The sequence below is a fragment of the Panulirus ornatus genome, chromosome 61 (genome assembly GCF_036320965.1).
Source record: "Panulirus ornatus isolate Po-2019 chromosome 61, ASM3632096v1, whole genome shotgun sequence".
Taxonomy (NCBI): Eukaryota; Metazoa; Arthropoda; class Malacostraca; order Decapoda; family Palinuridae; genus Panulirus; species Panulirus ornatus.
In genome coordinates this window covers 2,592,933-2,609,797 of record NC_092284.1, presented here as the reverse complement: position 1 = coordinate 2,609,797, position 16,865 = coordinate 2,592,933, and the positions used below count along the sequence as shown (strand labels likewise).

Here is a 16,865-nt window from a genome sequence, read left to right as displayed (position 1 = left end):
CTCTCATTTGTCCTCATTTTCACCTCTTGCACCTTTCTCTTGACCTCTTGTCTCTTTCTTTTATACATCTCCCACTCAATTGCATTTTTTCCCCTGCAAAAATCGTCCAAATGCCTCTCTCTTCTCTTTCACTAATAATCTTACTTCTTCATCCCACCACTTACTACCCTTTCTAATCAACCCACCTCCCACTCTTCTCATGCCACAAGCATCTTTTGCGCAATCCATCACTGATTCCCTAAATACATCCCATTCCTCCCCCACTCCCCTTACTTCCATTGTTCTCACCTTTTTCCATTCTGTACTCAGTCTCTCCTGGTACTTCCTCACACAAGTCTCCTTCCCAAGCTCACTTACTCTCACCACCCTCTTCACCCCAATATTTCCTTATCCATGTACTTAAAAGCCATTCTGGTATTTGTCAGCATATAGTTCGTCTCCCTAACTCTTATCCTAATCTGGAACTCCGGCAACAGGTAAAGGATAATGGTGACTCTCAAGCCCTTCTCACAAGCAGAATCCTTGAGCTTATTCCCTGCTCAATAATAATCATACTCGACTAATTGGGTGTGAGACATGTGCTTAAATGTTTTTACATGTGTATGTGCAGTTAGGCAAGATTTAATGTTTGAAAAACAATTTCTAGAACTAAAGAATTCTCAAGCCAGCATGCTGGCATTCTGTCCACGAACACAATCTCTCCTTGTCATACATAACACTTGACAATACTTAGCTCACACAGCTCAGTCTTTGTAACTCAAGATTTTCCTGTGTGTGCTATGCGATAGCCCTGTCTTTTGCAGCATATACATCAAAGTTTCTTTTATTATAGTCAACGAGTCACAAATAATCAGGTTTTATGTTAAGAAAGTACTGGATTATGTTGCTTATGGAGTAATGCATCTAATCGATACATGTATTCATGAAAACAACTATCAAAATCACTAACAGTGATAAACTTTCACCATATTTCATAATCTGGCATCTTTTGGAGTGTCCTGTGCTTGTAGTCAGAATTCATATACCTTACCTTTTTGTATCATGTTTATTTTGGAAGTTTACAGTTAAGATTATAAAAAATCAAAATATTGAAGTACTGTTAAATTCACAATTTACAATATGTCAATACTGAATTGCATATAAAACAATAATTGAGATTTATTCGCAACATCTGAGCTGTGATTGAATACAGTAATTCCTTCCATATCACAGACTGTCAGATCATAAAAAACAAAAATAATGTATTAAAGACTGCTAATGATCATCAAATACAGCAATTCCTGTTCTATCAAAAACTGTTAGTAATTTTTGGATACAGTAACTCATGCGGTATCAATGACTGACAGTGATTGTCAAAGATATACATGCTCAGCTTTAGCTGATAGGATTTGAACGAGTAGCAGTTATTGAAACACTCTTGTCATTCAAAAGTAAAATCCTAAACAATTATCAGTTAAAAGGTAAGGCCTTGTACATGGGGTATATATGGATTTTAAATGCATTTGTCACACTGTTGGTTGAAACAAAGGCAATAACTATGCTTGCAGCCAGCACCTTAGAATAACTGACAGCTACCTTCCTGGTGATGCAATCTGACTGGCGAACAGAATGAGGTAAACCTCATTTCTTTAAGTATGTACAAAGAAAATAAGGAAATAAAATTGGTAAACACACTATACATATATTATTCAGGATCAGTAAAACATAATTAGCAAACACCGTAAGTCTAATATACAATCTTTGAGATTAGTAAAATACATTTTTTTATCAAGTTGACACATGTAATTTCTATTTGACTATTCATAAAATACTTATTCTACTTTCTATTTTTGCATATCCAAGGGCCTTACTTCCAATCACTGGGGGGGGGAAATATCCCTTGATAAAACTGCAAATCTTATACATGCAAAGATGTCATACAAGTCAGAACTAAAAACCCTGACTAGAATACAAACAACATCAAACACTAGAAATATTATAATAAATTTCATCCTATTCTATTTCTACACAATTAGAATACTTTTGCTGCTGTTACATCCTACCAAACACATTTCATAATGGAAAAGTATCATACTCTTCATAACATTTTAGCTAAAAATGTGTATTCTTCACAAAATTTTAATGCAGTCATATTTACAAAAGCTCTGAGTCACTGACCATTTAGTCCAAAAGTTCTCTCAGAGGCATTACATCTATCAAAACTGAAGTATGTAACATCAATGATTTCACTACAAGGGTGACAGCAAATCCACTATTCCCATTTTAGCTTGAAGATACCTAGCATCATAAAGGTGGCATAAGTATACATCTGCCACGAGGAGTCTTCTAAACACTTTCATTCAGCTAAAAAGTCATGCAACAGTAGCTGCCACATCACCAACATATTATCTATGAGGCAGGCAAATGATTCTCAGCTCAACCTTGTCTTGTCTACTTATACCATAATGTATAACATGGTCAAAGTAGAGAACAAGGGTGACTTTTGCAATTTTGAAAATGCTGTGCAATCTGGTTAATTACAGCTAATGACTAATCATGGATACTCTTTTGCCATGGTCAACCCCTTATGGGAGTTCTTGAAGGGAATGGGTATTAGATATAGATAGATAATGTACCTCATCAAGATATTACAAAGAAATAATCATGAAGCAATATGTAAACTTTTAATTTCAGAATATACATACTGTGTGCCATAGTGAGGATACAATCCTTCATTACACTGTACTGAGAAGCTTTTCATATGATGCACAAATATAACCCTCACCATACCGTACCCAGTAATATCCTGCAAAACCTACAAACATGGTAAAGAATACTTCGCTCAATGTTAGAGCCATGCTAGAATCAGAATCATGCAGTAGCAATGACTGGTTTCTGGATCCCTATACAGAATTAAGCTTACGATAATAAAATTTTTCATTAAAAGACATGACAGTTGTTTAGTATGGTGGACCCACACACCACGTAAATGATTGTCACTTGGTCTCATTCTATACACAGAAATTTTAAAAACTTTGATCTGACTTTCTAAAAAAATACTTTATATCTAATGCTCTAAATAAAATATAATTCTCCATATTCTCCCATTGGTAAGACTAACAAGATAGTCAGTAATGTTAGTATCAATTTTTTGTCAAGATTACATTAGGAGAAAAGTGGCTTAATTCATAACATGCGTTACTAGTGCTACATTTGCATTCAATCAATCATATGTGCTTTAAAACCCTATTTCCCTAAAAAATATTTTTTCTCAGATTCTCGTGCATCTTTGGCATACTCATTAAAAATGGTCCTTGCAATATGCTGCCTGAAACAAACTACCATACAATCCCCAGTCTGTAAATCCTTACCTCCAGCTACCAGCTTCTGGCATTTAAAACATATGCTTACCATCCATTTAAATCAAGATGGACATGAGCCTTTTAACCAGATTCCTAACGCATTCTCCTTTTCACTTGAGCATCATGGACTCTGATCTAAACTGAACACATCAAACTACACAGAGCAATGAAGTAAAATTGCACTAAACATTACCCACACATAAAAATTCTTATTGCTATATTGCACTTCTAAAATATGAGATCTTTTTTTCCAAGTATCAACAGGCCTACCCTAGTTACAAACAGCAACAATGAACAATTAAAAGTATTAAGGATACAACATTCTTCGTTCATCACATCTGAAGAGTACATAACAAAAGTACCACATGATGTAAGATGCATACTTGGCTAATTAAGTTCTTAATGAAAAAAGTTGTCACAAGCTTGCTATACATGCATCAATTAGCAAACAAGAAGCTAGGCAAACTGCTTGTTAGAGAGGATGTAAGGAAGTGATGCTTTAGTGTAAGGGTGGTGAATGGCAAGATACAAATATTCATAAAGCTACCTGAAGCAGAGAAAGTTCAAGAGATGTGGCACTATAAATGTTCAATTCTCTTCCCATACTGTACAATTAGATAAATACATGAGGAATGTAAAGTGGGCAAAAATACTACTTTTTATGAGGCTTGTACCTAGAGAACTACACTGTAAAACACTTATGGTGAAGATAGATCTAAAAGAAATGACTAACTTCCTTCAGGTTGTGGAATCATTATTGCTGCAGTAAAAACTGTACATACAACTAAAGTATTTGGAAAAAAAAGTAATTATGAAAGGGGAAGTCCATATCTAAGATGATCTTAAGATATCAAAAGTAATTCCAATGTCTTTGAAAATATGCCATGGTACTATTGAAAACCAAGTAGCTTACCCTAATATCACTCAAAAGTTTAGTAGCTTATTCAAAATTATTGGACAATGTCAAGAATAATTAGCCTGAATCATGAGACAGATCATGATTTGGCATTAAAAGTGCAAGTGTGAGTGCACTGCTCTTCAAGACCACCTTCTTACACTAGAGCAAGTGGATTTCCTTTTCTCTGACTACAATTACCCTTTGTATAATAATATCAATTCCACTCCCAATTACCACTTAGTTCCTACAGCAAAATCTGACATAATATAGATGCTAAAGTGTATTGGCTTTCTGGGTTATAACACGAGCTGTCAACCCTATTTAAAACCTGATTCTAACAATTTTGCTTTTAAGAATAAAAAAGTGCAGCAGACTGGTTGACTACAGTCAGCAATGGTGACACTCCATTGGAAGATAAGATATGGAATGTTTTCTTTTACTTATAGTTCTTTCCTTTAGCTAAAATAAAATGCATAATCTCTTACAGGTCTTAGACTTGTTCCCTCAAGGTTGAAGGATGCTATCTTAACATTTTCCTGCATACTTTTCTTTCACCTTACTTTTTTTATGAATGTGGGTAAAATCACTTTCTGATATATAAAGAAAATGAAGATATAATAAAGTAATAAGCAGATAAATAAACAATATACATACATAAAGTATCTCTAAATATTGAAATTGGTATATAAACATATATATATATAATTAAATTCTAATGATAATAATAATAATAACAACATAAGTATCTTTTTTTCTTTCTTTTCTTTTAAACTTGATTGCCGTTTCCTGCATTAGCAAGGTAGAACAGGAACAGTAATATCAAGACCCAGCTCTACATAACAGAGCTAAGCAGAAATAGCAGTGATAAGGGAGAAAGGAATAAGAAGAAAGAATGCTACCCCATATATTCCGTGTGGTGGAGAAGGCAAGTAAGAGGGGTGGGAGGAGGGACTGGAAATCTGACTCTCCTGGACAAATTCTTTCCACATGTAGAAAATGAGAAAGGAGCAAGAGAATTCTTCTTCAAACACTGTTTTCTGTTCCTTAATGTTTCATTGCTGAAGTGGGAAACACAAAACAGACAATCATCCAATCAAACTTAATAACTAACTTTTTACATCAAAAAGAAGCCTGTAACCATGATGATAACTGTATACCTACAGTATGATTAATGAATATTTTGTACAAAATTCTTTTGAGGAACTGCTGTAAACAGTGTAAAATGAATTTCTAACAGTTATCAACTTCATGTATGCTTTGAAATGCAAAAAACCTAATACTGCTACTTTCCTCCCTGCACACTTATATACTCTGGTACTACTGTGTATTACTCACTTACAAAGAATTCTTATGACTACTGCATGAGCCAAACTATCTATAATCAGAAAAACAGTATGAGAGAAAAACAAGATGGGGATATTTCAGTCACATACCTAGAAAAAATGAAGCATGGGTAACATTACTGCAAAATAATAATTCATTTTACGTATATGAAATCTTCAACAGTCAGGAAGAATTACTTCCACTGTCATAAAATTTCTTCGCAATTACTCTCCCATTTTGTATGAGAATCAACAGGCAAGGAATCATCTACAGGAATTTTTTTCACATAATCAGCATCTGAATACTTCTGCAAAAATGCTGGCATTGCATTTTTGTCCATATGGTGCATATACGAGAGGAAGATGGTCCATAGGAATGATGCTATGGAGACAACAACCACACGATTCTTCTCTGGTATATAAGCAAAGTTGATAGTTTGTACCACCGGCCAGAAGCAGACACCAACCTTAATAGCAAAAAAGAGAAAAAAATATATATCCACAAACACACAAACATATAACCAAAATGCTGTATAAGGCATGAACACTGCTGAGTTGTATGAATTATCAGAAAAACTACCCAAAGCTCAAACATCAAAAGTTTTTAATGTCACAGTTGCCAAAGCAAGCAAAAATTTTAAAAATCATTATCTAATGAGAGTAAAATATAATAACATGGAATTTACTTGAAAAATTATTTATAGAGGAGTCTTTACACATATTCTATTTTCATGACCTGACATTTCTAAGGCAAAAGAAAACAGTATTTGACTCTCAGTCTTAACATAACAAAATACCCTATTCTTTTAGAAAACACAATGACCAAAACCTTATCTGTCTGTGGATGGAACGTGATGAATTACAAGGTAAAAATTTTCTACTGGTATAGGCTAAACTTTACATCAACACAGAGTGTACAATCTCTTCAATCATGATAAAAGTGATAGAATGGGACCACACCTTCCAAGTTGGTATAAATTTTTGCTTCCATTCCTGAACACACTCGGCCCATGGTCGCCCTTCTAGTAAAGTGATGCCTAAGTAGAACTGAGTCTGACCGACTGGGGCAAACAAAATCTGTTCAAGACCAGCCTGAAACAGAGAAATATTTGATGTCATTCATCTCTTCATTCCAAGCCTTTAAATCTGATAATCAAAAAGTATGCCTACCTAGAACATTTCACATGTCAAGATGAAATCACACAGTCACAGCCTAGCTTTATGATTTATTCTGATTTCATATAGTTGGAAAGTTACAATATCACTGAATATTCATGCAAAGTTAAAATCTCTTATGTTATTAAGGAGTCCATCATGTCCCTGCTGTTGAGTGTAGCTCCGCCCTGAAGCTACAGAATTTCCTGAATCACTAGGAAAAGGGTCCTAGATTATGTCATCATAATAATGATGATGATGATAATAATAATAATAATAATAATAATAATAATAATAATAATAATAATAATAATAATATCCTTGGGGATGGGGAGAAAGAATACTTCCCATGCATTCCTCACATGTCGTAGAAGGCGACTAAAGGGGATGGAAGCAGGGAGCTAGAAACCCTCCCCTCCTTGTATTTCAACTTTCTAAACAGGGAAACAGAAGAAGGAGTCATGCGGGAGTGCTCATCCTCCTCGAAGGATCAGATTGGGGTTTCAATTTTGCAGGGAAATAATGCAAATGACTGGGAGATGTATAAAAGAAAGAGGCAGGAGGTCAAGAGAAGGGTGCAAGAGGTGAAAAAGAGGGTAAATGAGAGTTGGAGTGAGAGAGTATCAAAATTTTAGGGAGAATAAAAAGATGTTTTGGAAGGAAGTAAATAAAGTGCGTAAGACAAGGGAAAATGGGAACATCAGTGAAGGGGGGTAATGGGGAGGTGATAACAAGTAGTGGTGATGTGAGAAGGTAGATGGAGTGAGTATTTTGAAGGTTTGTTGAATGTGTTTGATGATAGGGTGGCAGATATAGGATGTTTTGGTAGGGGTGGTGTGCAAAGTGAGAGGGTTGGGAGAATGATTTGGTAAACAGAGAAGAGGTAGTAAAAGCTTTGCAGAAGATGAAAGCCAGCAAGGCAGTGGGTTTGGATGGTATTGCAGTGGAATCTATTAGAAAAGGGAGTGACTGTACTGATGACTGGTTGGTAAGGTTATCTAATGTATGTATGATTCATGATGAGGTGCCTGAGGATTGGTGGAATGCTTGCATAGTGCCACTGTACAAAGGCAAAGGGGATAAAAGTGAGAGCTCAAATTACAGAGGTATAAGTTTGTTGAGTATTCCTGGGAAGTTATATGAGAGGGTATTGATTGAGAGGGTGAAGGCATGTACAGAGCATCAGATTGGGGAAGAGCAGTGTGGTTTCAGAAGTGGTAGAGGATGCGTGGATCAGGTGTTTGCTTTGAAGAATGTATGTGAGAAATACTTAGAAAAACAAATGGATTTGTATGTAGCATTTATGGATCTGGAGAAGGCATATGATAGAGTTGATAGAGATGTTCTGTGGAAAGTATTCAGAATATATGGTGTGGAAGGCAAGTTGTTAGAAGCAGTGAAAAGTTTTTATCGAGGATGTAAGGCATGTGTACAAGTTGGAAGAGAGGAAAGTGATTGGTTCTCAGTGAATGTTGGTTTGCGGCAGGGGTGCGTAATGTCTCCATGGTTGTTTAATTTGTTTATGGATGGGGTTGTTAGGGAGGTGAATGCGAGAGTTTTAGAAAGAGGGGCAAGTATGCAGTCTGTTGTGGATGAGAGAGCTTGGGAAGTGAGTCAGTTGTTGTTCGCTGATGATACAGCGCTGGTGGCTGATTCATGTGAGAAACTGCAAAAGCTGGTGACTGAGTTTGGTAAAGTGTGTGAAAGAAGAAAGTTGAGAGTAAATGTGAATAAGAGCAAGGTTATTTGGTACAGTAGGGTTGAGGGACAAGTCAGTTGGGAGGTAAGTTTGAATGGAGAAAAACTGGAGGAAGTGAAATGTTTTAGATATCTGGGAGTGGATTTGGCAGCGGATGGAACCATGAAAGCAGAAGTGAATCACAGGGTGGGGGAGGGGGCGAAAGTACTGGGAGCATTGAAAAATGTGTGGAAGTCGAGAACATTATCTTGCAAAGCAAAAATGGGTATGTTTGAAGGAATAGTGGTTCCAACAATGTTATATGGTTGTGAGGTGTGGGCTACTGATAGAGTTGCGCTGGAAATGAGATGTTTGAGGACAATATGGGGTGTAAGGTGGTTTGATCGAGTAAGTAATGAATGGGTAAGAGAGATGTGTGGTAATAAAAAGAGTGTGGTTGAGAGAGCAGAAGACAGTGTTTTGAAATGGTTTGGTCAGATGGAGAGAATGAGTGAGGAAAGATTGACAAAGAGGATATATGTGTCAGAGGTGGAGGGAACAAGAAGTGGGAGACCAAATTGGAGGTGGAAAGATGGAGTGAAAAAGATTCTGAGTGATTGGGGCCTGAACATTCAGGAGGGTGAAAGGCGTGCAAGGAATAGAGTGAATTGGAACGATGTGGTATACTGAGGTCGACGTGCTGTCAATGGATTGAACCAGGGCATGTGAAGTGTCTGGGGTAAACAATGGAAAGTTTTGTGGGGCCTGGATGTGGAAAAGGAGCTATGGTTTCGGTGCATTATACATGACAGCTAAAGACTGAGTGTGAATGAATGTGGCCTTTGTTGTCTTTTCCTAGCGCTACCTTGCACACATGCAGGGGGAGGGGGTTGTCATTTCATGTGTGGCGGGGTGGCAATGGGAATGAATAAGGGCAGATAAGTATGAATTATGTACATATGTGTATATATGTATATGTCTGTGTGTGTATATATATGTATACGTTGAGATGTATAGGTATGTACATGTGCATGTGTGGACGTGTATAGGTATGTACATGTGCATGTGTGGACGTGTATGTATATACATGTGTATGTGGGTGGGTTGGGACATTCTTTCGTCTGGTGCCTTGTGCTACATTGCTAACGCGGGAGACAGCGACAAAGTATAAAATATAATAAAATATAAATAATAATACTAACAATATACCTCATAAAAATATCTCCATCCTCTCTACTTTCACACTATTTAGAGCATAATGCTTTCCAAATAAGTCATCAACCTATTCCTCCTACCTTCAAACTAATAATTATTTGCTCCCTTTTGTGCAGAAACTTCCATGCTATGTCCTACATATTTTCACACTCATATAGCGTTCTTGTTCCCCACTCACACACACACATACTTTTTCATTCTGTCTTCCAATTCATACTTCCTTGTACTAGTTTTCATGTTGCACACAATTTTTTGCTCTGTTCTCTGTCTTATGCTTCTCTATAGTTGCTTCTCTCTCACAGTACACTAGCTCACTCAGTCCCTCCAACTCATCTCCAGTCTCCCAGTGTAAATAATGTTCATTTCCCTTACATACATTCATCTGGTTCATCTTTCTTCATCCATTTCCTCTGCATGCCCATTGTGATTCTGCATAATACAGGATCTATGTCTTGTAATCTAAACTATTCCAATACCAGTCTATTATATCCTGAACGGCTACATTCTTTTCTTGGTTCAGGATTTCAAAAACACAAATCACTTCATTAAATCTCATTTGTACTCTACTAGCTACCCTATTATACAGACCTGTTTCACAGACAATTCAGAAAAGACTACATCACTTTGGGCCAAATTAATCACTGTTCCTGTTAAGTGAAATATCAATTTTCCTTCAATTTACTGGATATATAATCACCAATGAAAATACCGTATTAAAACATAATTTGCAATCAAACAACTTACCTTCATAATTGCATGCTTCAGAGAATTCCCTTTAATAATTCTACTGGCTATTTTTACCCAGACATACACTGTTGGGGCTGTTGCAAAAGTCCCTAGAATGAAGTATCGTACAGATTCTGTCAGATCATAGTTATCTCGAGTTTTATCAAGGGACTGTTGCACCAAGTTAGATGTGGGCCACAGCAGAGAGTAGGTTGCCATTCCACGCACAATAGGGTACTGCTCTCCCACTCTTCTGATTACTTTTAATAGCATCGCCATCATTAGATATCTATAAGAGTTTCTTTCAGATAACTTGCTTTGAATTCCATGAAGCAGTTAGTAAACTACAATGTTAAAGTAACTGAAAAGAAGAGCAATGAGTAACAGATAACAAAAATAACATGCTCAGTTTGCATAAGTTCTAAGGTTCATTTTCCCCTTTTAGATATTCATGTACATGGTGCACATGCTTCTTTCACCTGGAAATATCGAGGTTTAGTACCACACAAGTCCTTAAGCTTCTTTAAGCTTGAAAATATTAAGGTGTACCACCTATCTCCAAAAGTTTCTTTAACCTAGAAAATACAAAAGTAAACTGCAAAATATAAGATAATCATAGAGGCTCAAATCTAAGGGGGGAAAATCAAAAGAGAAACTTTGCAACAATGGAAGTTAAATGTGGATGATAAAGAAGGATGTATTCCTTTCTACAAAATTTATACTGGACTCTCTTATTTCTTATCTAGCTATAAATATGCATATCAGTAAGAAATACTTGGATTAAATCCAGTGTGTCAGTCAGTATAACCCTTAGTAGTAGTTCCAGAGCATTTCAACTACAAGAGGATCATTGAGGCTGTACAAGATGCAAGGCAATCCTGATTGACAGTTAGGAAGAGGTGGGACATTAAAAGCCATACAAGATAATCCGTAAAGCATGTAGCTTAGGACTGGTTATCGCAACTGTTACAGTAGTCATAATAATCCTTTCCTTCCTTTACATGAGGTATTGATATCATGGATTAATACATCAAAATGCAGTAATTTGTGTCATGTTAAGGAGCAGCCATAATATATTTGGAACAAATATCAACAAATGAGACGTATAATATTAGAGGTACAATGATATCATATATCAATGGATACAGGGATATCTTTAAGGTTGGAATGCTCCCCAGGTGCAACAGTATTCAAGTAAGTCTTATGAGCAAATGACATGAGGGTGATATGTTATCCTAACTTTGGGGAAATTATTTTTGATGTCCTGATGAACTGTCTACTCAGGAAAGGAAGCTCCTTGGCAAGTATGATATGCTTTATAGTTTCTGGTCAAGCAGGGATAAGCCCTGTGCATATCTACAAATATACTCCTTGTCACACCAACTCCACCATAAGAGTGAATTTTCAATTCATAGGTTCAGAACTAAATAGTACCACTATGTTAATACTCCAGTACATGATATCTCGTCACTTATCTGACAGCCTATTTATGGTCACTGTGTGAAAACTGAAGTTACAAAGGCCCATAAAAAGTTTTGGATCACTAAGAAAACCACAGCAAAAATATAAATTAGAAACCATCCTTATGACTGCATAGAAATCAATGAAAAATCATAAAATTTACACATTTTTCAAGCATACAGATAAGTAAATAAGCAAGGGATATAATGGATTTTACTTTGGAACTCTTCTGAATAAGCATTTGACAAAGAAAAGTTTATGGTAAACATTTAACTTTCCATATCCTCCTTACTAACAAAAACATTAACTCATTTCCTTTATCAAACAAAATACATCCTAGAGCTGACGATGAAAGATTCTGTTCTATATACAATGCTAATGTAAAAACTAATATTCACCCTCATTGTTTTAAAGCTAAGCAATCCATGGGCCATGATAGTTAGCTCATGAACCCCTGGCTTAGAGTGTTTGTTACATTCATATATAAAAACAACTACACCTTATACATATCTTATGGTAGTTTTAGTTCATTTTCTTTTTGATCGCTACAGCATAGTTTGTGATCAAACTTCTGAGGTCTCAGCGGACACCACCTGCATGTGGTTACACCATAAGCAAAAGCTGCCCTGGCTGAAGTTGTATAATCATCATTAAATATCAGGGTATACAGTTTCATAACAGGGATTCTCACTTCAAAGTAAGCCATAACTTCCTAGCTTCTAACGGGAGCACAACCTTAAAGCTGTAGGAGCCTCATAAAAGAGCTCTTGAATAATCAAATGAATTTTGTTAAAAAGAAGCTAGGGGAAAGCTCTTACTTAAATTATATGAAACTTATGAAATCTAAAATTTTGCAATGATCTATGGCCTAACTCAAAACTTCGATTAAGAACATTCAACTCGGATCAAATGAATCCTTCAGGTAAAAAGCTTAAATTATATAAATTCCCAAAACATATTACTGACATTAACTTTGTGGTTAGCAATCAGTGCAAGTATATCACTACGGTAAAAAGTAATTCTCTCACTATCAAGTCGTACAACAAATATGTACATAACTGTGAGATCTCTCACTGCCTAGTGGTACAACAAAAATATCTGTGAGTGTAACATATCTCACTAACTAGGGCACAATGAGTATATCCACGCCTATGGCATCTTGCATCTTTAATGGTACAAAAAATATGTTTGTGTCTGTGTATAACATCCTGTGCTACCATGTGGTACAATAAATATGCCCAAGACTATGATTTTTCTCTTATTAGTGAAACAGTATGAAACACATCTGCGATGGTGATATCTATGCCTGCCTAGTGGTATAACTGATATGTACGTGATGGTGACATCTCTCACTACCTGGTGATACAACAGTTATGTTCGTGATGGTGAAACAGATATGTCCATGACAGTTATATCTTTCAGTGGTAAATCTCCGTGAAGACATCTCTCACTACCTAGTGGCACAACAGATATGTCCATAACAGTGACATCTCTCAGTGGTACATGTCCATTATGACACCTCTCACTACCTAGTGGTAAAACAGATATGTCCATGACAGTGACATCTTTCAATGGTACATGTCCATGATGATCTCTCTCTCTCTCTCTATCTCTCTCTCTCTCTCTCCCTAGTGGTACAACAGACATGTCCATGACAGTGACATCTCTCTGTGGTACATGTCCATGATGACATCTTTCTCTCCCTAGTGGTACAACAGATATGTCCATAACAGTGACATCTCTCAGTGGTACATGTTCATGATGACACCTCTCTCTACTAAGTGGTACAACATATGTCTATAAGAGTGACATCTTTCAGTGGTACATGTCCACGATGACATCTCTCTCTACCTAGTGGTACAACAGATATGTCCATGACAGTGACATCTTTCACTGCTATAGTACAGTAGATGTTCGTGACAGATGACACTTTCACTTCCTAATGAGACATAGACATGTCTTACGATGGTGACATCATTCACAGTTACAGTAGAGGTCCGCGATGACATGTCTCACTACCTGATGGGGTACCAGTTCATGTCTGTGACATCGTAACACTGAACAACCACCTAAAACAGCACGGGGTAAGGATTTTCGCCATTAACTCGACGCCCGAACCTCACGAATGACACAATGACGCAAGCGCAGTGAATGAAATGTTCATACCTTTGGAGAAACCAGAGAAATGGCCCGTATTTTCACCCCTGTAGCCTCATCCTGCGCCATATTTCTTAGAGATATTAATATCTGTCATGGTGTGCTATATACTTGTGGTAAAACGTACGTGTTAACGGAGTTCTCCAACCATTGATCAGCTGATTTCATATGGTTCATAGTTCAAGGAGCGAAAGAGCGAAACGTTGACAGAAACAATGAAACATTCGGGTGAAACATGTTTGAAGCAGCATATTGAATCATTCCACGACTTCTCCAGGCTGGCTTAACCCAACAAAACATCAGAAATACTCCATTTACTCCCTCGGATCGTATTATAATCAGCGGGTGAAGGGAATCCAGCCTCGATGAGGTCCTATCCATCCCAAAGGAGCACAACTTACTCTGCTGTTGTTTGGAGTACAACCTCGAAGCTGCAGCACTCCATAATAGGATTCCTAGGGTTGCATATATATATATATATATATATATATATATATATATATATATATATAGAGAGAGAGAGAGAGAGAGATGCTCTGTGGAAGGTATTAAGAATATATGGTGTGGGAGGCAAGTTGTTAGAAGCAGTGAAAAGTTTTTATCGAGGATGTAAGGCATGTGTACGTGTAGGAAGAGAGGAAAGTGATTGGTTCTCAGTGAATGTAGGTTTGCGGCAGGGGTGTGTGATGTCTCCATGGTTGTTTAATTTGTTTATGGATGGGGTTGTAAGGGAGGTAAATGCAAGAGTCCTGGAAAGAGGGGCAAGTATGAAGTCTGTTGGGGATGAGAGAGCTTGGGAAGTGAGTCAGTTGTTGTTCGCTGATGATACAGCGCTGGTGGCTGATTCATGTGAGAAACTGCAGAAGCTGGTGACTGAGTTTGGTAAAGTGTGTGGAAGAAGAAAGTTGAGAGTAAATGTGAATAAGAGCAAGGTTATTAGGTACAGTAGGGGTGAGGGTCAAGTCAATTGGGAGGTGAGTTTGAATGGAGAAAAACTGGAGGAAGTGAAGTGTTTTAGATATCTGGGAGTGGATCTGTCAGCGGATGGAACCATGGAAGCGGAAGTGGATCATAGGGTGGGGGAGGGGGCGAAAATTTTGGGAGCCTTGAAAAATGTGTGGAAGTCGAGAACATTATCTCGGAAAGCAAAAATGGGTATGTTTGAGGGAATAGTGGTTCCAACAATGTTGTATGGTTGCGAGGCGTGGGCTATGGATAGAGATGTGCGCAGGAGGATGGATGTGCTGGAAATGAGATGTTTGAGGACAATGTGTGGTGTGAGGTGGTTTGATCGAGTAAGTAACGTAAGGGTAAGAGAGATGTGTGGAAATAAAAAGAGCGTGGTTGAGAGAGCAGAAGAGGGTGTTTTGAAATGGTTTGGGCACATGGAGAGAATGAGTGAGGAGAGATTGACCAAGAGGATATATGTGTCGGAGGTGGAGGGAACGAGGAGAAGAGGGAGACCAAATTGGAGGTGGAAAGATGGAGTGAAAAAGATTTTGTGTGATCGGGGCCTGAACATGCAGGAGGGTGAAAGGAGGGCAAGAAATAGAGTGAATTGGAGTCATGTGGTATACAGGGGTTGACGTGCTGTCAGTGGATTGAAGCAAGGCATGTGAAGCGTCTGGGGTAAACCATGGAAAGCTGTGTAGGTATGTATATTTGCGTGTGTGGACGTGTGTATGTACATGTGTATGGGGGGGGGGTTGGGCCATTTCTTTCGTCTGTTTCCTTGCGCTACCTCGCAAACGCGGGAGACAGCGACAAAGTATAAAAAAAAAAAAAAAAAAAAAAAATATATATATATATATATATATATATATATATATCACAACAAAACCTCTAGATGCCCATAATTCATGAATAGGTCTTTACAAAGTTACATTTAACCTACAATTCATGGAATTGTGTTTCATTTAAAAGTCTACGGATACACCGCACCCGTTTCAGATGTTAGATATGCCTCGTTCATAAAGCTTTGTTTTACATGACTAAAAGTATACGGACATAAGAACCAATATTCACATATAAAGACTTAATGGCGAAGATTGACAACACGTTTCACAGACGCAAAAGTCTATGTTTAACTAAACGTTTCATCATATAGAAGTTTACACATATACTTTGAGGACTTATATAACCTAATTTTGGAAGAATATCCATACCCTACTCTCTGTTTAGGCCTAGAATGCAATATGCAATATTCCCATAATTAGAATAATGAAATCTTCAGTAAACATAAACGCATGGGGAATAGTAACCTAACCTTGTAGGATGCCATCTTTACACACATATTTCCTCTTAGGCTACAAACAACGAATATCTTCACAATATATTTGTATATTCTATGTATCAATAATCAACAGGGTAAAATGAAAGGTTTTATCGATACACAGAGAAAATTTTCATAGAGGTAAGGAATATCATATATTGATTTGGATTAAATGCTTTTTACAATTTTAAGATATTCCACAAGAAGATAACTGCAGAGCTTAATGATTACTGATACATTATATCAAATACTTTCTAATTCTTGTTTATATAATGAAAACCTTCGTCTAGATGGTAAACATTTGTATTAAATGGTTTCGGTTCTCTTTGACTCGTGTAATCTTCATCTTGTCCCTTTTCTCCATATTTGAATCTTCCATATCAACATGCATTGGGAAAAGATATTACACAGAGGACAATAGTTAGGAAATACAGATAAAGCTTTGTATTATTAGAGTATACAATCATCAAAATCATTTTGTTTGTTTGTACATAGATAGACAAGGGAGAGACTTTCATGGTAAATTAAATAATTTTCTATGTATTTATTTAATCCCAGGAAAATTTCCAGAGTTCCTGCTACTTCGAGACTGGGTACGTCCACACACACACACACACACACACACACACACACACACACA

General features: G+C 36.9%; 1 protein-coding gene across 4 annotated transcripts; it reads right to left on the bottom strand.

Moving 5' to 3' along the window:
* Positions 1-1,030: 1,030 nt before the first annotated feature.
* LOC139767514 (mpv17-like protein) lies at positions 1,031-14,097 on the bottom strand. Of its 4 annotated transcripts, none has more exons than XM_071696949.1 (4): positions 13,816-13,935; positions 10,354-10,696; positions 6,522-6,653; positions 1,031-6,028 (listed from the first exon to the last, which is right to left on the bottom strand). In XM_071696949.1, exons 2-4 carry the CDS (start codon positions 10,615-10,617, stop codon positions 5,768-5,770), a joined length of 657 nt encoding a protein of 218 aa, XP_071553050.1. In that variant the 5' UTR covers positions 10,618-10,696; positions 13,816-13,935; the 3' UTR covers positions 1,031-5,767. The 4 variants fall into 4 exon arrangements, with proteins under 4 accessions (XP_071553050.1, XP_071553049.1, XP_071553051.1 ...); XM_071696948.1 differs by having other exon boundaries at positions 13,866-13,919; XM_071696950.1 differs by having other exon boundaries at positions 13,878-13,904.
* Between the last annotated feature and the right edge of the window lie 2,768 nt (positions 14,098-16,865).